This window comes from Salvia miltiorrhiza, chromosome 1 (assembly GCF_028751815.1).
Source record: "Salvia miltiorrhiza cultivar Shanhuang (shh) chromosome 1, IMPLAD_Smil_shh, whole genome shotgun sequence".
Taxonomy (NCBI): Eukaryota; Viridiplantae; Streptophyta; class Magnoliopsida; order Lamiales; family Lamiaceae; genus Salvia; species Salvia miltiorrhiza.
This window is the reverse complement of record NC_080387.1, coordinates 37,007,918-37,031,479: the sequence shown is the minus strand read 5'-3', so window position 1 is coordinate 37,031,479 and position 23,562 is coordinate 37,007,918. Positions and strand designations below refer to the sequence as shown.

The 23,562-nt window shown below is 34.9% G+C and overlaps 3 protein-coding genes across 3 annotated transcripts; 1 reads left to right on the top strand and 2 right to left on the bottom strand.

Annotated features, from left to right (window-relative positions):
• Positions 1-694: 694 nt before the first annotated feature.
• Positions 695-2,215, top strand: LOC131023376 (uncharacterized). Its single transcript, XM_057952917.1, has one exon. The coding sequence runs from the start codon at positions 919-921 to the stop codon at positions 2,026-2,028; it is 1,110 nt and encodes a 369-aa protein (XP_057808900.1). The 5' UTR covers positions 695-918; the 3' UTR covers positions 2,029-2,215.
• Positions 2,216-3,385: 1,170 nt separating this feature from the next.
• LOC131023362 (nuclear transport factor 2-like) lies at positions 3,386-7,251 on the bottom strand. The gene is made up of 9 exons (XM_057952905.1): positions 6,948-7,251; positions 6,729-6,799; positions 6,512-6,649; positions 5,897-6,176; positions 5,568-5,809; positions 5,230-5,398; positions 5,005-5,126; positions 4,819-4,884; positions 3,386-4,026 (listed from the first exon to the last, which is right to left on the bottom strand). The coding sequence occupies exons 2-9, from the start codon at positions 6,777-6,779 to the stop codon at positions 3,679-3,681; spliced, it is 1,416 nt and encodes a 471-aa protein (XP_057808888.1). The 5' UTR covers positions 6,780-6,799; positions 6,948-7,251; the 3' UTR covers positions 3,386-3,678.
• Positions 7,252-17,687: 10,436 nt separating this feature from the next.
• Positions 17,688-19,434, bottom strand: LOC131023370 (nuclear transport factor 2-like). Its single transcript, XM_057952911.1, has 5 exons — positions 19,267-19,434; positions 18,972-19,042; positions 18,748-18,885; positions 18,159-18,438; positions 17,688-18,060 (listed from the first exon to the last, which is right to left on the bottom strand). Exons 2-5 carry the CDS (start codon positions 19,020-19,022, stop codon positions 17,843-17,845), a joined length of 687 nt encoding a protein of 228 aa, XP_057808894.1. The 5' UTR covers positions 19,023-19,042; positions 19,267-19,434; the 3' UTR covers positions 17,688-17,842.
• Positions 19,435-23,562: the final 4,128 nt, after the last annotated feature.

Below are 23,562 nucleotides of genomic sequence, written 5' to 3'. Positions count from 1 at the left end.
TTTGTAACAGGCTGCCAACCTGCGAAAACCTTCTCAAAAGGAATGTCCTCATCCCAGCCGAAGAACAGTGGTGCAATGCATGTGTGTGGAGGGAGGAAACAGCTAAACATTCTTTTCTCCATTGTCCGAAAGTCGATCGCGTGTGGGACAAAATCCATCAATGGATTGGAATGGAAACGGCTAAACCACAAAAAGTCGAAGATCATTTCATATCTTTCATTGGAGGAGGAAGAGGTAAAAGAAACAAGAACTTCCTTAAAGCTCTTTGGATTGGGACTGTTTGGCTGATCTGGAAGTATAGGAATGAGAGTAGGTTTGAGAACAAGAATTGGGAGGTGTCCAATCTTGTTAATGAGGTCAAAGGGAGGCTTTGGAGCTGGAACAAAATCTTCCATGTTGTCGAGTTCAATGTTTCTTTTACCTTGTGGTGCTCTAACGAGTTCGCACCACTTATTTGATGTTTTTGGTACTCCTAGTACCACCCCAGTTTTTTAATGAATTTTTTATTGATCAAAAAAAAAAAAAAAAAGCAGATGTACTATCATACTTAATCCAAAATAGATTTTATGAGCACATTTCTAAAATGGAGCTTAAAAACGCAATCAAAATTTAACCCAACGCCAATCCTTTTCACATAGACTAAAAGAAAAGGCCATAATTTTCGGTTGTTCGATGCAATAAAGAAAGGCAAGAAAAGCTTTCTTTCGAAAGGAAATCGCCCTTTTTTCTTTGCATTGTCTGTCGCTAGTTAGTTATATTACATGATCAATCTATCTTCCCTTTATTCACGCCGCATTCACTACTTCCATCACTACACTTCCCAATCAACAAGATTCCTTCTTCTTCTTGGTCTTCTTCTTCCCCATTTCTTCACCATCTCCCATTTTTCTATTACCCTCTCTCCCTAGACTTGGAGAAATGTCTGAGCTGTGCAGCTCCAAGTGTCATTTTTCTAGTCTGATCATCTCTGACTTGATCCTCCTCTGCTCCTTCATTCTCTCTCATCCCCTCTACTTCTCCTACTTCATCTTCTTCTCCCCTTACCTCTTCACCCTCATCTCCTTTCTCTCTCCTCTCTTCCTCACCACTTCCCTCCTCTTCCTCGCCTTCCTCGTCCACACCCAAACCCGCTTCACTTCCATCCTTGAAAGCTTGCAGTTCAATAAATTAGATCATCCCAATGAAGAAGAGCCCCAGCGCTACGACGACCTCGGAATCTACGATATCCTCTTCTGCCCTCCTTCAATGGCGGCGGTGACAGAAGAAACCCCATCCCCATCCCAAATCTCCGACCAAACCCCCCCAAAAGATCAAATTTTGGAGCTGAATTCGTTGCCGGGCCCGGACGAGGAAGCTCCCATCGCCGTCACCGGAAAATTCGAGGATTCCGGCGAAGAAAAGGTGTCCGAAACTCCTCCTTGCGGCGGCGTCGTGATGGAGGAGAAGAGGCTGGAGAATTTCTTGAAGATTCTCGACGAGTTCGAGCGATTGGCATCGAATGCTGAAGAGAAGAAGCAGCCACTGCCACGCAGCGCGAAATCCGATAAAGCCGTGGAAAAGCAGAAGTCACTGTTCGTCAATGGATCCGAGGCAGCAGCATGTGTTAATAATAATAGTAATAGAATTGGTTCGAAATCGCAGTCTCATGATCAACAGTCTCTCTCTAGCTACGGGTCGATGAGGAGAGAGAGAGAGTGGAAGAGGACGCTGGCGTGCAAGCTGTTCGAGGATAGGCACAACGGCGGCGGCGGAGAAGGGATGGACTCGCTGTGGGAGGCGTACGAGGTGGAGTCGAGCAAGACAAGTAGGAAGAGAGAGAAGATAGAAGTGGAGATGGAGGAAGACGATGAGGTTGGAGGGAATCTCTGCTGCTTGCAGGCGCTCAAGATGTCGGCGGGGAAGATGAATCTCGGCGTCGGAAGGCCTAATCTTCTCAAGATTTCAAAGGCTATCAAAGGGATCGGATGGTTGCATAGTCGTACCAAAAATAGCAAGAAGGTGCATAACAATGGTGATCATAGATATTAGATACTACTCCTTTTTTGTCTCTTCATTCTCTACTCTTTGTGTTTCTTTAAATTTGCTTTAACTGGTAAATATATTTTCTAGTAGGTGTTTGTGTTTTCTTCATCTTCCTTTTATAATTTTTTTTTAATGATTTTAAGGTTACCAAATAATGTACTCCAATATATCTCTATCTCGTTTAGTTTCTGTGTGATCTGGTTATTTCATTTATTGGGAATTTGATGGGATCTACGAGATTGACTTTTTTTTGGAATCACGTGCTTGAGTTCGTCTCACCTACATTAAGATCCAACTAATAAGAAAAAAAAAAGATCCAACTAATAAGAATATATCCAAGTTAGCATAGTACTTCTTTTCTTGGATCACGAAAATTACTTGAGGGCATGGGGTGTTAAATGTGTAACTAATTAAGTCGTGCGCCGATTTATTTAATTTGAAAAATATGGGTGGAATTCGAATTTATAATTTTATTCATAAACAAACGAATTAACTCGGCTATTTGGCGAATATACATATGGTAATCTGTGATAACTTTATGAGGCAGTTTTATTTGAGCTGCAGTCTGCAGATGTTTTCGTAATAGAGAAAAGTTAATAACTGTAAGTAGAAATATCCCTATTACTATTGTCGTTATCGTCGTGTCATTGAACATTATCTTTTATATAAAAACAAGATTTTCTAACAAGAGAATTTATGTGAATGTAAAGGAAGAGAATCCAACCATTAAATATTTTATGTTTGTTTTTATAATGAGTAAAATCTACAATTATTAGCCATTAAATATTTATGTTTGTTTTTTTAACTCAAATATTTGTGTTGTTACCATTCAATAATTTCAAGCATTCCCTTAAAAAAAATAAAAATAAGCATGGGTGGAGCAATATGTAGGTTGGATCTGTGAGTGATCAGCCCAATATTTGGAGTATTGTGATTCAACCAGCCCAACAACAATTCATCGCAATTTCTTTGCAGTGAAAATAATACTTCCTCCGTCCATGTATCTACGTATGATGAAATGAAATTTTAACAAATAATTAAAAAAATATCAAACCTAAGTTAAATGGTTGAAAATTTTATAAATATGAAGTGAATGAAATTTAAAATATAAGGGATAATATTTAAAGAAAAACATACAATACTTGTAGACAAACGAAAATAACAATAATCACACAATTTTAGTGGATGGAGGAAATAATAAACCTTCGATGCCTAATTTATTGCAGCACTACGATGATCTTATCTCGTCTCAAAACATCATATGTTGCCTGATATATGATGGTCTGGTAACAACTAATTCCCATAAAGAACCAGAATGTGAAAAAATAACATAAAATCACCACTGTCAAAACACCAATAAATCTAACGGGAAACCAAGTTTCATTCCAATGAATGGGGCCCAATACAAAAAAAGCTTCGAATTTTTTCATCAGCCAATATGCTAATTCCAAAAAAAAAAAAAAGACCTACATAATCTCATCTACTGATAAAACTATACCCAAGAATGGGAAAACTGTGAACAAAACCGGCAAGAAGAGGGCTAGCTATTCGGCGATATTGAACACTTTCGGGCAAAAATAATCTTGACCATGTAAAATTCCCTAGAAATAAAAAAAAAAAAAAAACTAAAATAAACACGCTCACTACCTTCATCGCTCAAGCAGTAGCAGAAACCCGAGGCGTCATACTCTTTGCGTTGCCATTGGCAAAGCCACCAGTGCGGTTCATGCGGCCACCGCCTCCATTGCTGCTCATGTTTTCAGACCTCTGATATCCGTCACGATTTGAGGACCTCCCACCCCTGCCACCAAACTCGCCCCTGCCATTGAAATCACCCCTGCCGTAACCCCTTCCACCTCCGTAGTTCCCACGTCCTCTTACTCCCTCATTTCTGAATCCAGAACCCCTTCCAGATTGAAATCTCCCCTTGGCATTTCCTCGAGTGTTCGTAGACCTCTTCTCCTCAACAAATGCTTGGCGTACACCAATTGTCACTGGAGAAGCCTGAAATGTCAAATTTAATGTTCTTAGGGAGAACTCTATTAACATGGAGATTGATTCCTGAATAGAGTCTTATGAGGGCTTATGAATAAGTTCCAAAAACGGGCTTATTTCAATGTATAAGGTGATATATCGAATAGAGATGAATAAGCTTATTCAGGAAATACAGAGGAAGCTCCGTCATATATATAAAACCTTGTCCAAGGGTGAAGTGATTGAGACAAAATATGCAGAAAATTATACATAAAACATAAGCTCAACCCAAAGGTTTGTGCAAGGAGGCCACTCAAATGAAGGCCAGCAATAACGAACTATATAGTAGCAGGGGGAGACTAGTCCCCATCCAATCTAATTTTAGTGAGATCTAGGACACGATCTGGTGCATTTATTTTATCAATCCTATGGCTGATATTGTATCTGGAGGGTGATTTTTTTTCACAGGGTTCGAATCCTGGAGGGAGCAGAATATTTTAAATTTTGTTATTCATCAGCATATATTGCATTGTTCATCAGTATATACGGCCCTGTTCATCAGTATATATGTCTTATTCATTACGAATTTTTTAAATTTTATTTTTCATCAATATATACATCTTGTTCATTAGATATACGTTTTGTTCATTAGTATTATATGTCTTATTCATTGTCCTAGTGTTTCACGAAAATTATGGGGTCTCACTGGAGCGCGCCCCTAAGCATGAGATTCATGAGATTCATATATATGTCTTATATATATGTAGTTTAGGGACAGAATCATGAGATTCATGTTGCATAAGAGCATATATTATAACATACCTCCAGAGCTTTTTGTACAGAACTTGCCTCCTCAAATTCAACAAAGCCAAAACAGAAGGCTTGTTGCTGCAGCAAGAATAGTTAGGATTGTTATTTTGCATGTCTAAAGATTTGATCCCATACTAAGCATCACTTGCATGTTCCACAATTAAATTAATTGAAAACATCTGTCGGATTTAAACATACTCTGTTGCTCCTAACTTGAATTCCATCACTCTTGATAGTGCCAAATTTCTTGAATACTTCCTCAAGTAAGCTCTCAGTAGCATTCATAGGGAGGCCCTTTATGTATATTGAATAACCATCAGCTGCATAAATAAAGGACCAGATGGTTAGAAAGATAGAAGAGAGTATGACTCAAGCCTAGACAACCAATTCTCTGAAAGGAAATAAAAAATTGCAATATCATGCCTTCACCCTCTGGGTTGTTTCCATTATCAACAAATTCTGAACCAGAAATAGGTCCATCAGCTGCTGGGGCAGAAGGTGGATGCACTGGCTCTACAATCTTTGGTGGAGCTTTCCGAGGAGCCACTTGTGGAGGTGGGGAAGATGCAACACTTTCCTTGAGATGCATCACCTGAACATTATGTATATTTATGGATCTCAAACTTGAAACAAGAGAGAGCTGCATACTCTAAATTCTAAACAAACCATGCAAACAGTTCATCAGCACTTTATTCATGATAACCACAGGACTACAAGACAAAAGATAAAGAGCTCAACTCCATTACTTATGGCCTACTTACAATAGAGGCATAAGATTTCTTTGGCAATTCCTCAATTTTGGCACTGGATTCAACAATCATCTGTGTGTCATCTTCTACTTCATCAACAACCTCAGCCACCGGGACTTCTTCTTCAACAATTGGCACATCACCATTCTCAGATGGATTGCAAACTTCTTCTACCACATCTTCTTCTGCGGGAGGTGTTTTATTCTCAGAGGCAGGAACATTATTCTCCGGAACTGTTGTTGGGGCAGCAGGAACTAGCAGTAGAAGTGTACAGGATTGTCACTTCACAATCGGAAATGAATAGACAAGTACAAAAGTAGTAAGATATACATATACGTTACCTGGCTCGGGAGATGTAAGTGCCACATTTTCATTGACCACGGCTGGGTACGAAGGGGAACTATCTAGATACCGAAACATATCATTCAAGACAAAGTAACCCTTGTCCTGAGGTGCAAGGAAAAAAGACTGTGCAAAATTGCGGCCTGAGTTGTCCTTCGCTGTCATATAGCCAGTTACTAGAACATTAACTCCACCACTAAAGGACTCTTGAGAATCTACTGACTTGATCTCTGCTCTGAAATCACCATAGTTGAGGGCAAGAATCTTCTCATTTATGGCCTGTGCAATCACATCATATCAACACAAGAGAGATTTATTTAAAATCTATTAGCAGTTACAAATATTAATCTCTATCAATAATCTACACATACTAAATTATTTTACAAGAACGCTATCAAAATAATTATCTCAACAATTCAAAAACAAATGGAACCGCACCGCATTGAAAATCAGGCATTCCACCTTCCATGCACTAAACAAACGAAAAAATCAACTCCAAAATCATGTATCCAATTGCAAAAAAAGAGTCACACCGGGTTTCTCATATCAAGTACAGTTTTCGGAGATCTCATTAACACACATCGCTAAATAAGAGGTAGAGAGAGTGGAATTACTTGCATAGTGGTGGTGATGGTCATGGAGCCATCCTCTTCTGGCCGACCAAGCTTACTTACGTCCTGATAAAACCGATGAACAAGCCCCGGCGAGAGATGCAGAATGTGATAATACTGAGTCACAAATGCGTTCCCAACCTATATCTCCCCACCAAAGAGCTAAATTAACAATACCAAAAAAAAAACAAAAAAAAAACAAAAGAAAAATAACACTTACAACTTCGGCAGTAACTGGTGGCTGTGCTGCTACCTCTGCTGCCGCCGCCATCTCCGATCTCACCAAACGACCTATAACAGCCCAAAACACATCAATACAGAAAGCCCGCTCTCCCGCACTCAAAAACCCTAACTGTACGGATCTTCCCATACCAATCAAATCACATAAAAAAAAATCCTACAAACACGCGGCTAAAAGGTAATCGGATCGTTGCCGTACCTGGAAGAAAATCGTATTAGCTGCAGAGAGCACGAGAAAGGAACCGGATTTTTCGGAACTCTCTCTACCCCGAAGCTTCCCTTGGAGCGCTGAAAAGCCGCCGCAGCCCCGGCGACGGAATCTAGGGTTTGGACGACGTAAAAGGAGGCGCAGCGGTGGATCTCGAAGAGGCGCGAGCGCGGGCAGTATGGAGAGAGAAGAAGGGTTTCTGATGATTTATTATAAATGGAAGAGAAAGAGAGAGGGAAATCTTTGCGTGATATATAACAATATTTTTTAAGTACGTTATTAAATTATGATTAGTGTTTTAGCATTTGATTAGATTGCATTTCCTATTGGATCTCTAGAAGTCTAGAACTTTCCATTAGCCAATAACGAACTCCACTTTTTTTTATTGCCTCGTTACAATATTATTACGATGATTTTTACTGCACCTATGGAAAACTTAATAATAATGCACGAATTTATGGGATTTTATAGAACTTTAGCTTAGACATATCCCACCACATAACAGTATGAGGTGATTAATACGATGGAATGGACGCGTGAATGATATAATGGTTTTTATTTTATATCTTGATTTTATTAATGAAATAATGGTTCTTATTGACTATCTTGATTTTATTCTTTTATTTGATATACTCCCTCCGTCCACGAAATAAACTCCCAGTTGGGGTTCGGCACGGAGACTAAGAAAGCTGAAAAAGGTGGTGTAAAGGTGGTGTAAAAAACTAAAAGGGTAGTGTTTATGTATTGTGATTACTTTTACTAATCTTTAATTAGCAATTTGATAATAATAATAATAATAATAACAATAATAACAATAAAAATAATAAGGATAATAATAACAATAATAACAATAAAAATAATAAGGATAATAATAATAATAATAATAATAATAATAATAATAACAATAATAATAACAATAACAACAATAATAACAATAATAATAATAATAACAACAACAACAACAACAACAACAACAACAACAACAACAATAATAATAATAATAATAATAATAATAATAATAATAATAATAATAATAATAATAATAATAATAATAATAATAATAATAACAACAACAATAACCATAACAATAATAATAATAATAAGGATAACAATAACAATAATAAGGATAATAATAATAATAATAATAATAATAATAATAATAATAATAATAATAATAATAATAATAATTAGTTTAGGGGAGACTAATGGTGGAATAAAGTGGGCCCAATAGATAAAAGTGTAGCAAATTTAAAAGCAATGGAGGGTATAATTGTCCAAAAAGCAGAGTAGGAGTTTATTTCGTGGACAAATATTTGAGGGCAAGTAGGAGTTTATTTCGTGGACGGAGGGAGTATATTTTTTTATATAAGAATCATCATTTTATTTGAAATCGCCATTCCTATTAAAATCATTATTCATTTCACTCATTTCACCTACCATGATATTAGTCATTTCATTTCATTCTTTATTTTTTAAATGTAAGTTTTGACATGTATATTTATATGAAATATATATTATTATTGATTTTTTACTTAAAATGTATAAAATATTTTTTGAATAAAAAAATAAAAATATTATCAACTTTATATAAGCAATAGTGTAATATATGGATTGAAATTGATGCACACATTGCATAATCATGTATAATAACATTCTACATATTTTTTTCTTTTTTTGTTCTTCTTTCTTTCATGTTTCTTATATAAGCAATAATCTAGTATATGGAGTATTTGTTTTTTCTTATTTGTTGTACATTAACAATTACGCTAACTAATTGATTTTTTTTTTCTAACTTATATATACTAAAAACATTGCATCCAGATCATTAAAAAATGTGTTTAACTAAAGTAACTATTTACAGTATAACGAATACAATAAAAATATATAATTTGTAAAATTTGTAGATATATATTTTTATGCTGAAATAATATTATTTAAAAATGAGAATTGATATGCTTACAATTTAACTATGTTATTTGAAATTTATGCTAAAATTTTATATAATCCTAGTATTTAGTCTTAATATAATTAAGTATTAATTAATTCAAACGTTTAAGTTCTATAAAGTTAAATAAAAAAATTGAATTACAAATACTTAAATCTATGTATCAACAATCAATTTTTTAAATTTTTAAGAAAAAAAGTGTTTATCCTATAGAACTATATATTACATCCACAAAATTATCATTGTAATTTTTAAATTTTTACAAATATTCTTCGTGAAATACATCAATAAAATATTTATCTACTAAATTATATTTATAATTTTTATACTTTTAAAGTGATGTAAAAAGTAAATTATTAAAATAAAATAATTCTCAAACTTTATTTCTAGCTACCAATCATAAGAATGAAATCAAACAAATAATCAAAATTTTATTCCTTTAGTATTCCTTATGCATACCAAGCATAAGAATCATTTAAGATTTGCCATTCGTTTCACATCTTCATTCCATTCCTACTTCCATTTCATTTCACCCTCTTTCCATTCCATCATACCAATCATCTTCTTAAATTCTCTCCCTCTTTCATTTTTTTAGTTCAATTAACTTCAGTACTCTTTCTTATTTTTATTTTTAGTTGGGAGAGAGAAATTGGGATTGGATCTTGATTTATTAGTTCTTTACGAAAAATGAATGCCACCAAACAAATTTTGTTGAAGATACAAGTGCTATTAGATTGAAAACTAAAAGTTCCACTAACATATTGGAAAAAAATTGTTATTTTGGTGTGTATTTTGTTTTTATAAATTTAATTTATGTATTATTGAAAATAAGTTTGTGTTCTAAATTCGAGTTCTCGTATAAAATATGCACTCATCCCATTTTGAGTTATGTTTAAATTGGATTCATTATGAGCAAGGATCAGGAATCTATAAATACATATATTCAAAAACTTAACTATTAGAAATGATTTTTTTCTAAAAAAAAACTTAATTATCACAAATGAAATTAAAAACAAGGCAAATATTTACAACTCAAAATGGGTCGTCAAATCACTTTGTTAAGAAAAAAATTGGGCCTGTAACATAATACTAATGGGCTGCATCAACTATAAATGGGCCGTGCTCTCAAACAAGCCAGAGTCCCTCTGTTTTATTCAATATAACCCTCATTTAAAATAATAATACTATAAATTTACTATTTTATCTTATAGTCCATAATCCTCAAATATCATACTTCATTTTCAGAATTGCATTATGCAATCTTCTCAATCAACTCAATTTTTGAAGTTCTGGATTGTCATCTTAATTTTCGCAAGTTTGAATTTTTAACTTTTAGTACGAGATTGGTGATTCAGCGAAGATGCATCATTCACTCCATCGTCAACTTTGATATTCTTCATTTTACTAAAATAGTTCAAACTTGTTGTGAAAGGGTAGGAGGCTACATTTTGAACAATCAATAAATAACAATAAGGTGCACTAATTATGTTTATGCAATCGGTAAAAAAGAAGAGCATTCCAGAAATCTCCATTTTTTCCCAATTTTGAAAAATTCAATGCAATCAGATTTGTAGAAAACTCCCGGAGGATTAGTTCCCAACAATATAGCTGACAGAATCGCATCAATTAGAAATCAGATTGCTCTAGTTGCAGAGGATACTGGTATCTAATTCTTGAACTCAACTTTTACCATTTCTTTATTTCTAAATAGTAATTTTTGGGGTTATTTACGGCTAAATACACGAACTTTGGACCATTTTATTTTTCCCACGAACTTTGAAAGTTGTCAAAAAAAAAAAAAAAACACAACATTGTTGCAATTTTCCCACAATTTGAATTTCAGTCAAAATTGAATCTGACATCAAAACGACGTTTTGATTCTGAAACATATTTAAAAAATAAGTTATTGCCAACGCAAATAAATGAACTTTTGCTCTTTTTTTCCCCCATACACTTTGAGAATTATCAAAAAATACACAAACTTAAACATATGCGATCTTATAATTGTTTGATGTTATCGTATTATTATTTCGTCCCAAAAAATCTATAACTAAATGTATTGTAGGCACCACAGTCATCTACAATCCTACGTGGCCTCATTAGAATTTTTTGTTCTTATTTATCTAAATTCATCAAATCATGCATTCATATAATACTACGTCGCATGGAATGGTGTTGGGAGGTCGCTGCACGTTGTATTCGGTAATTAAAGATAGAGCCCCAATATATGGTACCCTTTTGGTCAGCGCCTTTGACAAAGTCAAATGTAGCCACTGCATACAAACGACAAATGAGTGTCGCCTCGGCTGAAGTATAACCACCTCTTTGTTTGGTGGTCATCAGTATGGTCGCTATCTCCTCTACCACGGGCTCAGTCGCTGCCGCGCATTGAGCGTTCAAATTCATTTCCTCAAGACCCGCCGTTAGAACGCCGTTTGATTTTTGAGAGAACAGCGAGAATGCTTGGCCGGGCGAATTTGCATTACCGGGAAAGGGATTTTGGGAGTGGTTCATTCACCAATTATCATCCTTTTTTGTAGCACAAAATATATGAAGTGAAGAAAAAAAAAATTGCAAAGAAGAACGAATGAGAATTATGTGTGAAATTGAATGGAAAAGATGGAAGAATTTATAGAAGGGAAAAGAGGAATAAAAAAAAAGAAAACAACATTGAAAAAGAGTCGTTGAACGGCTCTCTACCGAAATCCCAAAAAAAGAGGCCATTTTTCGAATTTAAAATCAATTTTTTTTTAATCGACTCATTTTTTTCTAATTTGACCGTGAAAATCACTCTCAATCATTCTGTTGTCACAGTGGGAGCGGAGCTGGGCGCCAGACATGAGTGAGGTGGATGCGGCATTGGTGGGGGGGCTCGTGCGGGCCCAATGCGCACCGGCGTCGAAGCCCCCCACTGTGAATGCTCTAATAAATTTGCTTGCTCCATAAAAATTGATCTTCCGATCAAATATCGTCATCAATCTCTTCTCATCTCTTAAATTCTAAAACAGGATTATATTAACTTGTTGCGCTTGCTTATTGTTTTCTGTATACAATCTCAACGGTTTTTCTCATTTGTTAAAGGTTCTCAACCACTACATTTTGGAATTAGGCATTGTTATTCACTCTCTAGTCATTTTGCTTTAAACAAACAATGTTGGGGCTCATTCTTTAATCTTCTAAGTGAAAAATTGCTGACATTGGTGATATAAAGACCTTATGTAGCTTGAAGTTGCTGCTACGTTCACCTTTTCATGCTGTGTGCTTCGATATACTGAATTTTGTATGCAGACTTTCTATACTTTGACTTTCTTTGTTTATCTTTCTATATTTCTATCCTTATATACTTTCTATATCTTATCTTTCTATGTTCCGTATTTTCTATGTTCATCATGTACAACTTAGGGGGGTGTATTCGTTGTTGATTTCCACAGACTTTAAAAAGTCCATGGAATTTAAATTCCATGGAATTCACATAGATTCCAGACGACTTTCAAAGAATTCGTGGTTGGATTTCACCCCGATTTTCACTGATTTTCGAAGACTTTACGGGATAATTTTGGAATTGAATTCCATGAAACCAGTGCCCGTGGAGAACCAGCGCCCGCGGAGTCCCAGCACCCGCTGGAAACCCAGCGACCACTGAGTTCCAGCGAGCGCTGGAAGTGTGGTACTTCACAATAGTCTATCTTTCCCATTTGTCGTGCATTGCTGATTGATTGTAGCAATGCTTTCAATGAAGCTGGAATCAGTTTTTGGATCACAAAGACATAAAAGTTCTTTCTTTTACAGAAAAGACAAAACAGATGTTAAAATTAGATAATATGTTTCACAAATAGTAGACAATGAAGGTAAAGGAAATTAAATGTTGCTGCTCGATGTCAGAGCAATGTATATCTTGATTTATAGTTGTTCTTATGAAGGCTTTATTATTTCTATATCAACGATTGTTGAGTTCCAGCGCTCGCTGGCTTCTTGGCCGCGGGCGCTGGAACTCAGCGCTCGCTTAAAACTTCGTGGATTTCAATTCTCGTGGTTCTTGGCCGGATTTCGTCATGTGTATTTTTTGGATGAAATCCATGAAAGTCATTCCGGATTTTAAGTCAATGGAATAACGAATACACCTAGATTTGTATGGATTTTAAAAAGTCTTGAACGAATACACCCAGATTTATATGGACTTTTAAAAGTCTTGAACGAATACACCCAGATTTCTGCAGACTTTTAAAAGTCTTGAACGAATACACCCAGATTAGTTTATGTTTCATCCTTCATATATTCTGCGTGTTATTGCTCAGTCATTTCTATGTTTTGTCCATTCATGTATGTTACCGTCTATGTTCGGTCCTTTTAAATCCACTCTATGTTCAATGCCTTCAATGTTCAAGCTTTTCTATGCCATGTCATTCTATTCTTAATGCTTTCTAGATACGGTCCTTTCTATTCTAAATCCGTAAGTGTTCTTCTAAGATACTTTAAACTTAAAGATAAAAATCTAAAGTCATTCTTCATCAGTTCATCAAGAACCTACAGTCTAGTCATCATGTCATTTATAGGTTCCGAATCTAACTAAAGCATATAATTATATGTGGTGGTTAAACCATCTTTAGGTGATAAATATCATGCGTCATGGAACATTTTCTCATTTCAAATCAAATGAGTACATAATTTCGCATGGTAAAATATTTTATGTCTCAAATTCGTTCTCATATGCATATTTCATCTCAATACATGTTAAGGTTCCATACATGTTGTGTCTCAGTGTACGAATGTCTCCATATATGATTCGCTCCAGTGTATGTTCAATCACAATACATGTCTCGTGTCAATGCATTCAGACTTAAAACACATTTATTCTCATTGCATGTTCAGTCTCAATACGTATATTCCATTTCAATGCATGTTTAGTCTCAATGCGTGTTGAGATACATTGCATTTTCATTTTCAATGCATATTCAGTCTCAATATGTGTTCTGGTTTAAATACATGTTTTATTTCAATGCATGTCCAGTCTCAATACATGTTCCGTCTCAATGCATGTTAGAAGTGCATGTTCAGTCTCAATGCGTGTTTCGTCTCTATACATGTTCAGTTTCAATGCATGTTCATCTCAATACATGTTCTGTCACAATGCATGTTCCATCTCAGTCCATATTTAATCTCAATCATATTTATGTTCTATAACATATTCATGTGGTGCATTTCAGTAAACACTTTGAAGTCATTTTTAATGTACCTTAGTTGAGGGCAGTGTGGCGACAAGCTAAGGGTTGCCGAATACATTTTGAAGTCTAGAGATGTTATTCTAGACTCAACATCAATGAACTTGAGGTATCAGAAGCAAGAACTTTCGTTTTGATACCATCTACTATCTATCTCTCTCTCTCTCGACGGATAGCGGTAGTCCACGGACCTTCGCCGCCGCCGACCCTTTTGCTCAGTCAACGGGCAGCGGCAACCATAAAGCTACCGTTGCTGCTGCCTCCAACTTTCTCTCTTTCTCCCAGGCCTTGCTCTCCACAATCTCTCACATCAACACACAGAACCAAGGTTCAAGCAAAATAGTAAAGTTCAAAAATAATCATTGATAATCATTTCCTCATTATTTTATATTTCAATTTATAATCTCGTTTCAAAAATTGTGAGGATGTTATTTGGGTTTGTATGACAACTTATCTCATTTATTCTCTTGTTTCAATTTGGTTAAAAAGGAAACCTTAGTCCATATATAGAACAAATGTCTCCATATCATACTATGTAAAAATGTGCGCACACAAATTGTGATGGTAGTAATTGATTTATGCGAAAATGGTTATGTTTTGTGAAACTGACCGTGTCTATTATTTTTGTAATTATACGAGCACATAAGATTATGTCACAAAAGGTGTTAGAAGGGCCAAACCTTGATGATGAAAAAGGTTATGCAAGTTCTGTTTGTTGGAAAGGATTACATATCACATTTAAATTTTAATGAGAATTTTCTTTAAAACAAAAAAATTTAATTGAGATTAGCTGGTAGAAGTTTACCGTGAACTGACTAAAGAAATTTACACTGGAGAATTGATACTAAAAGTTTATAAAGTTGTGGTGTGTGCTGCAAATGAAGTTGGGTGAGAAATTTTTGGCTGAGAAGTGGAGCTTTATAAAGAAGGGAGTGTGAATAGGGAAGTATATGTGGATTCACCATCGTCTTTCATTCTTAATAAATTTTTGAAAGAATCTTAATTATTAGAAGGGATGGGGTTGGGCTCTTAAAAAAATGGGCTTTAGAAAAATACAAAAAAATTGGCCAAGTATTAAAGGCCCAGAATAAAATTGAAAGATCATATAAAACTTCATGGGCAATTCTATTCATAGCCTCAATTTTACTCAATATAGTCCTTTATTTAAAATAACAATAATAAATAATTATACATTTACTATTTTATCCTATAATTTATAACCCAAATTTAAAACTGTATACTAATTCGTAGCCTCCAAACAATGTACTCCCTCCGTCCGCCAAGATTATATAAAATTGCTTGGGCACGGGATTTAATAAAATTGGTGATGATTTTGATGTAGTGGAGAAAGGGTCCCACCACTTTATGAGATGTGTGGTTGAGATTGAATTTTGAGTGGGTTTTTTGTAAATAAAGAGTGTTAGTATGGATAAAATATTAAAGAGGATGGTGGGACCATTGCCATAAAAGGAAAGTGACATAATCTTGGCGGACGCCAAATATAGTAATTTTTACATAATCTTGGCGGACGGAGGGAGTATATATTATTCATCCATATTTCAATTTCAGAATCGTATCTTCTCAGTCATCTCAATTTTTGATGTTTTGGGCGTATCACGTCAATTTTTGAAGATCACAATCACTACACTCCCTCCTAAAATGGCTTCCGCCACCAATCGATTATGTCTCTTCCTTCTCCTCATCGCACACTCACGAAAGAGACATTCAATTCTTCAACAAAGGCTCTGTCATCCCCTACACCGAACAACCCAAATTCTTTCAAGAATTTGTGTTAGAAAGGTAAAGTTTAGAATAACGCAGGTGTCAAAAAAGTTGAGTCAAGAACAATTAAACCGCAAGATCTAAGGTCGTAAAGAAGAGAAGGCGAAATCTAAAACTTGCACCACAAAAAAAAATGGTGAAGCACTAATAAAGATAGTATAGAGACAAATAGAAGATGAGACAGAAACCATATATCTTGCATGGGGTCCGAGAGGGGTTGGAGAAATTTCTGCTATTTCTTTTTCCTTTTTTATTGGGAACTCCCAGAACAACATGAAATGTGACTATTGCAAAACTCACAGCGCCATTTTCATAATTTAACACCCAAAATAAAAAAGTTTTAATTTTGACGAAGAATGAAATGAAATTCTAAGAGAAGATCAACCAAGAAATGGATTTTACAGCAAAAAGTCATGAGAAATAGTGAGTTGCATATGAATTTGATGGTGAAGCATACTCGAGATGAGTTTGAAGATAAAGTCAATAATTGCCTCGATTGTTATATTAAATAATTTGGGGTTATAGATTATAAGGTAATATAGAAAATCTACAATTATTTGAGGCTATGCAGAGTAAAACCGAGACTATGAATAGAATTACCCAAACTTCATTGAGTAGGTCTTGGGTGAGGTTGACCTCATAGCATGAGACGGGTCGGGTCGGGTCGGGTCGGGGGCGCGGGTCGGGTCGGGTTTGGACGCGGGTCTGGGATAAAGTACACATTATCATTAATAAAAGTAACAATTATTGTGAACAAATGTAATCATTTAAAAACATTACATTTCTTCATGCCAATAATTACTTTTCATTATAATAACAATTACTTTGAATAACGGAGAAAATAAATAGAATATAGAAAAAAAAACTAAATAATAATTTAAGTAATCATTATCTTGAGGAAAAGTAACTATTGATATGATGAAATAATCAAATAATAATTCAAATAATCATTGTCTTGAGGAAAAGTAACTATTGATATGATGAAATGTAATGTTTATAAATTATTACATTTGTTCACAATAATTATTACTTTTATTAATGAGAATGTGTACTTTATTTCTGGTATCCCAGACCCGCGCCCAAAACCCACCCGACCCGTCAAACCCGCGCCCCGACCCGACCCGACCCGTCTCATGGTATGAGGTTGACCTCACCCAAGTTTTTGTGAACTTCATTTAAGAGTCCAATCTTAAATTCCTTATTCAAACTTGAATTAAGCTTTAGGAAAAATAATTTAAAGCCCAAACTTGATATTAATATAATAATTTCTTAAAACTTTTACATCAAGACTCTCGCTTTAAAACTCGCACCGAAATTTAATCTAATCATATATTGACTTTCAAATTAGTTAGCAAATCAAGGAAAAATCAATTTTTCTCAAAACTTTAATAATTTAAATCTTCTTGTAAAACTTTGGTAAAATCTTGTGTTAGTATGAAATACTTTCTCAAAAAATTCTTTGGATAAGAAACAACTTAAATGAAATTCTAAATTAAAAATTCTCATGAAATTTTAATGAGAAAAAGTCGGGGTATTACAAATTCAGCTCATACATAACAAACATTATGTGTTGTTTATGTGGAAAATGTATGTTGTTGAGGTCTTTGTTATTTATTCGGGGGCGCTCATAGGCAACATGTTTGTAACTTCTTGCCTATATTATGACAATTTTTTTATATATATAATATTCAAATCCTATGTTTTGTAATACCAAAATATATGACAAAATTAAAATACATCAAATAATAAAAAATAATCAAAATTCATTAATAAAAACTTCTAATATTTGATATCTCATCAAAAGATATAAGATCCCTAATTGTATCGTCTCTAACTACACTTTGAATCATCTACTAAAAATACTTCTAATGTAAAAGGAAAGGAAAAAAAATCTAATTAATGTAATCTTCAAGCTTAAGTTTGTCCAACACCTGATGGATTCAAGTAAGTGCTTTGTGCTTCAATTCCTCAACTCTGGCACTGGATTCAACAATCATCCATGTGTCATCTTCTACTTGATCAACAACCTCAGCTACCGGGGCTTCTTCTTCCACAATTGGCACATCACCATTCTCAGATGGATTGCAAACTTCTCCTACCACAGCTTCTTCTGCGGGAGGTGTTTTATTCTCAGAGGCAGGAACATTATTCTCCGGAACTGTTGTTGGGGCAGCAGTAGAAGTGTAGAGGATTGTCACTTCACAATCGGCAATGAATAGACAAGTAGAAAAGTAGTGAGATATACATATAGGTTACCTGGCTCAGGAGAGGTAAGCACCACAATTTCAGTGACCACGGCTGGGTACGAAGGGGAACTATCTAGATACCGAAACATATCATTCAAAACAAAGTAACCCCTGTCCTGAGGTGCAAGGAAAAAAGACTGTGCAAAATAGCGGCCTGAGTTGTCCTTCGCCGTCATATAGCCAGTTAGTAGAACATTAATTCCACCTCTAAAGGACTCTTGAGAATCTACTGACTTAATCTCTGATCTGAAATCACCATAGTTGAGGGCAAGAAGCTTCTCATTTATGGCCTGTGCAACACAAGAGAGATTTATTTCAAATCTATTAGCAGTTTCAAATATTAATCTCTATCAATAATCAACACATACTAAATTATTTTACAAGAACGCATCTCAACAATTCATAAACAAATGGAACCGCACTGCATTGAAGATCAGGAATTCCGCCTTCTATGCACTAAACAAACGAAAAAATCAACTCCAAAATCATGTATCCAATTGCAAAAAAAAGAGTCACACCGGGTTTCTCATATCAAGTACAGTTTTGGGAGATCTCATTAACACACATCGCTAAATAAGAGGTAGAGAGAGTGGAATTACTTGCATAGTGGTGGTGATGGTCATGGAGCCATCCTCTTCTGGACGACCAAGCTTACTTACGTCCTGATAAAACCGATGAACAAGCCCCGGCGAGAGATGCAGAATGTGATAATACTGAGTCACAAATGCGTTCCCAACCTATATCTCTCCCCACCAAAGAGCTAAATTAACAATACCAAAAAAAATAACAAAAAAAAAAACCAAAAGAAAAAAAAAACACTTACAACTTCGGCAGTAACTGGTGGCTGTGCTGCTACCTCTGCTGCCGCCGCCATCTCCGATCTCACCAAACGACCTATAACAGCCCAAAACACATCAATACAGAAAGCCCGCTCTCCCGCACTCAATAACCCTAACTCTACGGATCTTCCATACCAATCAAATCACATAAAAAATCCTACAAACACGCGGCTAAAAGGTAATCGGATCGTTGCCGTACCTGGAAGAAAATCGTATTAGCTGCAGAGAGCACGAGAAAGGAACTGGATATTTTGGAACTCTCTCTACTCCGAAGCTTACCTTGGAGCTCTGAAAAGCCGCCGCAGCCCCGGCGACGGAATCTAGGGTTTGGACGACGTGATCTCGAAGAGGCGCGAGCGCGGGCAGTATGGAGAGAGAAGAAGGGTTTCTGTTGATTTGTTATAAATGGGAGAGAAAGAGAGGGAAATCCTTGCGTGATGTATAACAATATTTTTTATGTTATTAAAAGTGTTTTAGTATTGGATTAGATATTTAGATTGCATTTCCCATTAGCCAATAACGAACTCCACTTTTTTTTATTGCCTCGTTACAATATTATTACGATGATTTTTACCACACCTATGGAAAAGTTAATAATCTATATATTATATAAAACATCAGTTTTTAACGGTAAATTTTTTGCGCTAATTTTTTAAGGAATTTTAAAAAACGTGATCTACTTGCGGTTGAGATAATTATGGATCCATAATCCATTAATCAGTTTTATTGATTAGTGGGTTAATTTATATATTTATCTTCTTCAGAAAACCTTACCCATTTTCCAATAAATTTAGTAACTGCAACTCTATGAAAAGTAACCCAATTGTTTCTCACCACTTTTCCAACAAGCGTCAACCGCTACCATCTTCCACCTCTCCTCTCGCCTCCGTTACTCACTGTTTTTCCAACAAGCGACAACCGCTACCATCTTCTGCCTCGCCTTTCACCTCCGTTACTCACTGTTTTTCCAACAAGCGACAACCGCTACCATCTTCTGCCTCGCCTTTCGCCTCCGTTACTCACTGCTTTTCCAACAAGCGACAATCCTTTCGCCTCTGTTACCTTTCATCCACAGTAGGAACGCCATCGTTGTGAGCTCCGCTTTTCCATCTAATTTCATCAGGCCAAATCATTGAATCGCTACCTCGCCGGCAAAAAATCCACCACTCCCTCGCCAAGTCAACCGATAGATAAACTACTATCATCCTTTCTTATTTCTTTTATAATTTCTTTTTCTATTTCACTTTCTTTAAATTTTTAATTAATTTCTTAATTTTGTTAAATACAGGGTTTTGATGTGTGTTTATAGGTGAAGTTTGAAAGTTATACGGAAGTTCATGAATTTTGGTGGAATTTTGAGGTTTTCAATATTCCAATTTTCTTTACATTGTAGATTTTAGATAATTTCTTTGTATCTCAGGTTAATTGATGATTTTTTTTTATCTCATGTTAGTTGATGATTTTGAATTTATTTTCAGGTTGAAAGTGTTGATAGAGAATGACGAAATTTTTTGAAGGCATGGACAATTATTGGTTGCTTGAATTGTAAATGTAATTAATATCTAACAAATAGTAATAAATTGTATGTGTATCTCGACATTCATGAAATTATATTGTTCTATCTAGCTTCTTCTGCACTTGGTGGCTATGGGATCCTCCAAGTCTCTGACTCTGTTGGGGAGATGATGATTGAATCTGAATATGATCCATTGAATATGGGAGATGGCGAGTGGATGCGTGACTCTTAAGTTTGGAAAAGTCACACTTGATTGCCCAACATTGTGGACTGGTGAAAAGTTTTCATAGGCTAACAATGCTAAAGAGTTTCTGGAGCTTTTGCCCAGACATGTTCATCCTCACAATGTGACCTTTTTATCCAGGATCAAGTTGAGACTCATCTTTAGGTAATGCGTGGTATGTTTCTTTGTTCTTTATTATAGTATAATCTTATTTGATTGTGTAGATAAATGCTATGTATTTTATTTTGTAGTTGTCTGATGTTAAGTAACTGATTCTCCACATGTGATTAGTGCTCTGTTTTGTTATATTTCAAGTACATAATTTATGTTACAAAATCGAGACCATGTTCCTTCAAGTATTACATAGTTGAAAATTTCATTGTTCTCATTCCCATGTATACTCGATAACAACACTTTTTGAAACATATACCAACACTCAAATTTCGTTGGCCATTTGTTAATAGGGTATATGAATTATAGCTAAGAGCTTTTCAAAAAATAAAAATACTACTAATAATAAGAATTTTTTTCTTACACATGACAAATTAATTGATGATATCCTTTTCGTAGGAACAAACGGATGTTATTATTTTTATATTTTCATATGGATTATAGTAATCTAATTGACTTGAGAACTGAAAGTTTTCTTGCTTCATTAATATTTGCATGAAAATATTTAATGTGAAAATTGACTTAAGAAATGATAGGTACATGAAAATATATGAAATAACAATAATCTAATATTTTTTTTTTAAAAAAGTAAATATTTTTTTATGTAAATAATGATATTAAGGTAGTTTTACATAATTTAAAAATAAAAAATTATAAAATATATCGTGGCCCGTGCATTGCACGGGAGGGTGTACTAGTAATTAATAATGCACGAATTTATGGGATTTTATACAGTCCACCACATAATATTAGGAGGTGATTTTTTTTTTGAGATAAATATTAGGAGGTGATTTTTTTTTGAGCCAATATTAGGAGGTGATTAATACAATGGAATGGAGGCGGGAACGAAATAATGGTTCTTATTTTTTATCTTGATTCTATTTTTTTGTTTGATATAATTTTTTTTATAGGAATCATCATTTTATTTGAAATCGTCATCTCTATTATTATTATTATTATTATTATTATTATTATTATTATTATTATTATTATTATTATTATTATTATTATTATTATTATTATTATTATATATTAAAACAAAATAAATCATATCCTACGTGGCATATATCCTATAATCACATCATTCTAATTTTCCTAAATTCTCATTCATTCTTATTTTTTTTCTAAATTTTAATCAATTTTTATATCTAAAAACCATTAAAAATCTAAAAATCATGATATATTTAAAAACTAAATATCTAAAAAATCTTTATATAAATATTCCAACAAAATAAATTCTATCATACGTGGCATCGTACAATCACTCTATTCTAATTTTCCTCAATTCTCATTCATTTTTATTTTTTAATCAATTTTCATATCCAAAAACCATTAAATATCTAAAAATCATTATATATCTAAAAGAAACAATAGTGCCGGATGGCCCTATTGAGGATGGAAACTCAAATTTTGGCCACAAAATGAAAAATCACAATATTTGGCCATCTTTTATGTGTCATACCTAATTTACCCTTTTAACTTAGCAGATCCAACTCAATTTTCTTTGACCCGTCGGATCCAGCTTGCTTTCCTCATCTTCCTCCCTCTCTCTCTCTCTCTCTCTATTATTATTATTATTATATATTAAAACAAAATAAATCATATCCTACGTGGCATATATCCTATAATCACATCATTCTAATTTTCCTAAATTCTCGTTCATTCTTATTTTTTTTCTAAATTTTAATCAATTTTTATATCTAAAAACCATTAAAAATCTAAAAATCATGATATATTTAAAAACTAAATATCTAAAAAATCTTTATATAAATATTCCAACAAAATAAATTCTATCATACGTGGCATCGTACAATCACTCTATTCTAATTTTCCTCAATTCTCATTCATTTTTATTTTTTAATCAATTTTCATATCCAAAAACCATTAAATATCTAAAAATCATTATATATCTAAAAGAAACAATAGTGCCGGATGGCCCTATTGAGGATGGAAACTCAAATTTTGGCCACAAAATGAAAAATCACAATATTTGGCCATCTTTTATGTGTCATACCTAATTTACCCTTTTAACTTAGCAGATCCAACTCAATTTTCTTTGACCCGTCGGATCCAGCTTGCTTTCCTCATCTTCCTCCCTCTCTCTCTCTCTCTCTCTCTCTCTCTCTCAACACACAACACACACCAAGACTGACGCCGCCCCCTTCTTCCCCGGTGGAAAGCACCGCCGGCAGTTGCCGGCCACCCTTCGCCCGTCACCCTCTCAACTCCCTCTCTCGTCTCTCACCCCTTCTCCCTCCAAAAACACAACACCCTCACTGAAGCAGATCTCTCTCTCTCTCTCTCTCTCTCTCTCTCTCTCTCTGTTTGAAGGCCCTGTCGCCAACCTCGTCGGCGCGCGCGGGTTTGCTCTTTGCCGCCGCAGCCGATTTGGGGCTAGGGCTTTGTCGCCGCGACCACCGCTGATTTTTCCTCTAGCATCTGGTTTGCGTGTGTGTCGAGTGGGATTGGGCTGCTATTGTTAGGAAATTGAAGGAAAATGGGGAGCTGGATTTGGGGATCTAGGGTTTGGAGGTGGATCTGATCTGATCGTTGCGCCGCCTCCTCCATCGGCAAATCTGATCTCCGCCTCCTTCGATTTCAGCCATCGACAGATCTGGATCTGATCTGTATTTGTGCTGTACGTATGGCACTTATGGCACTATTA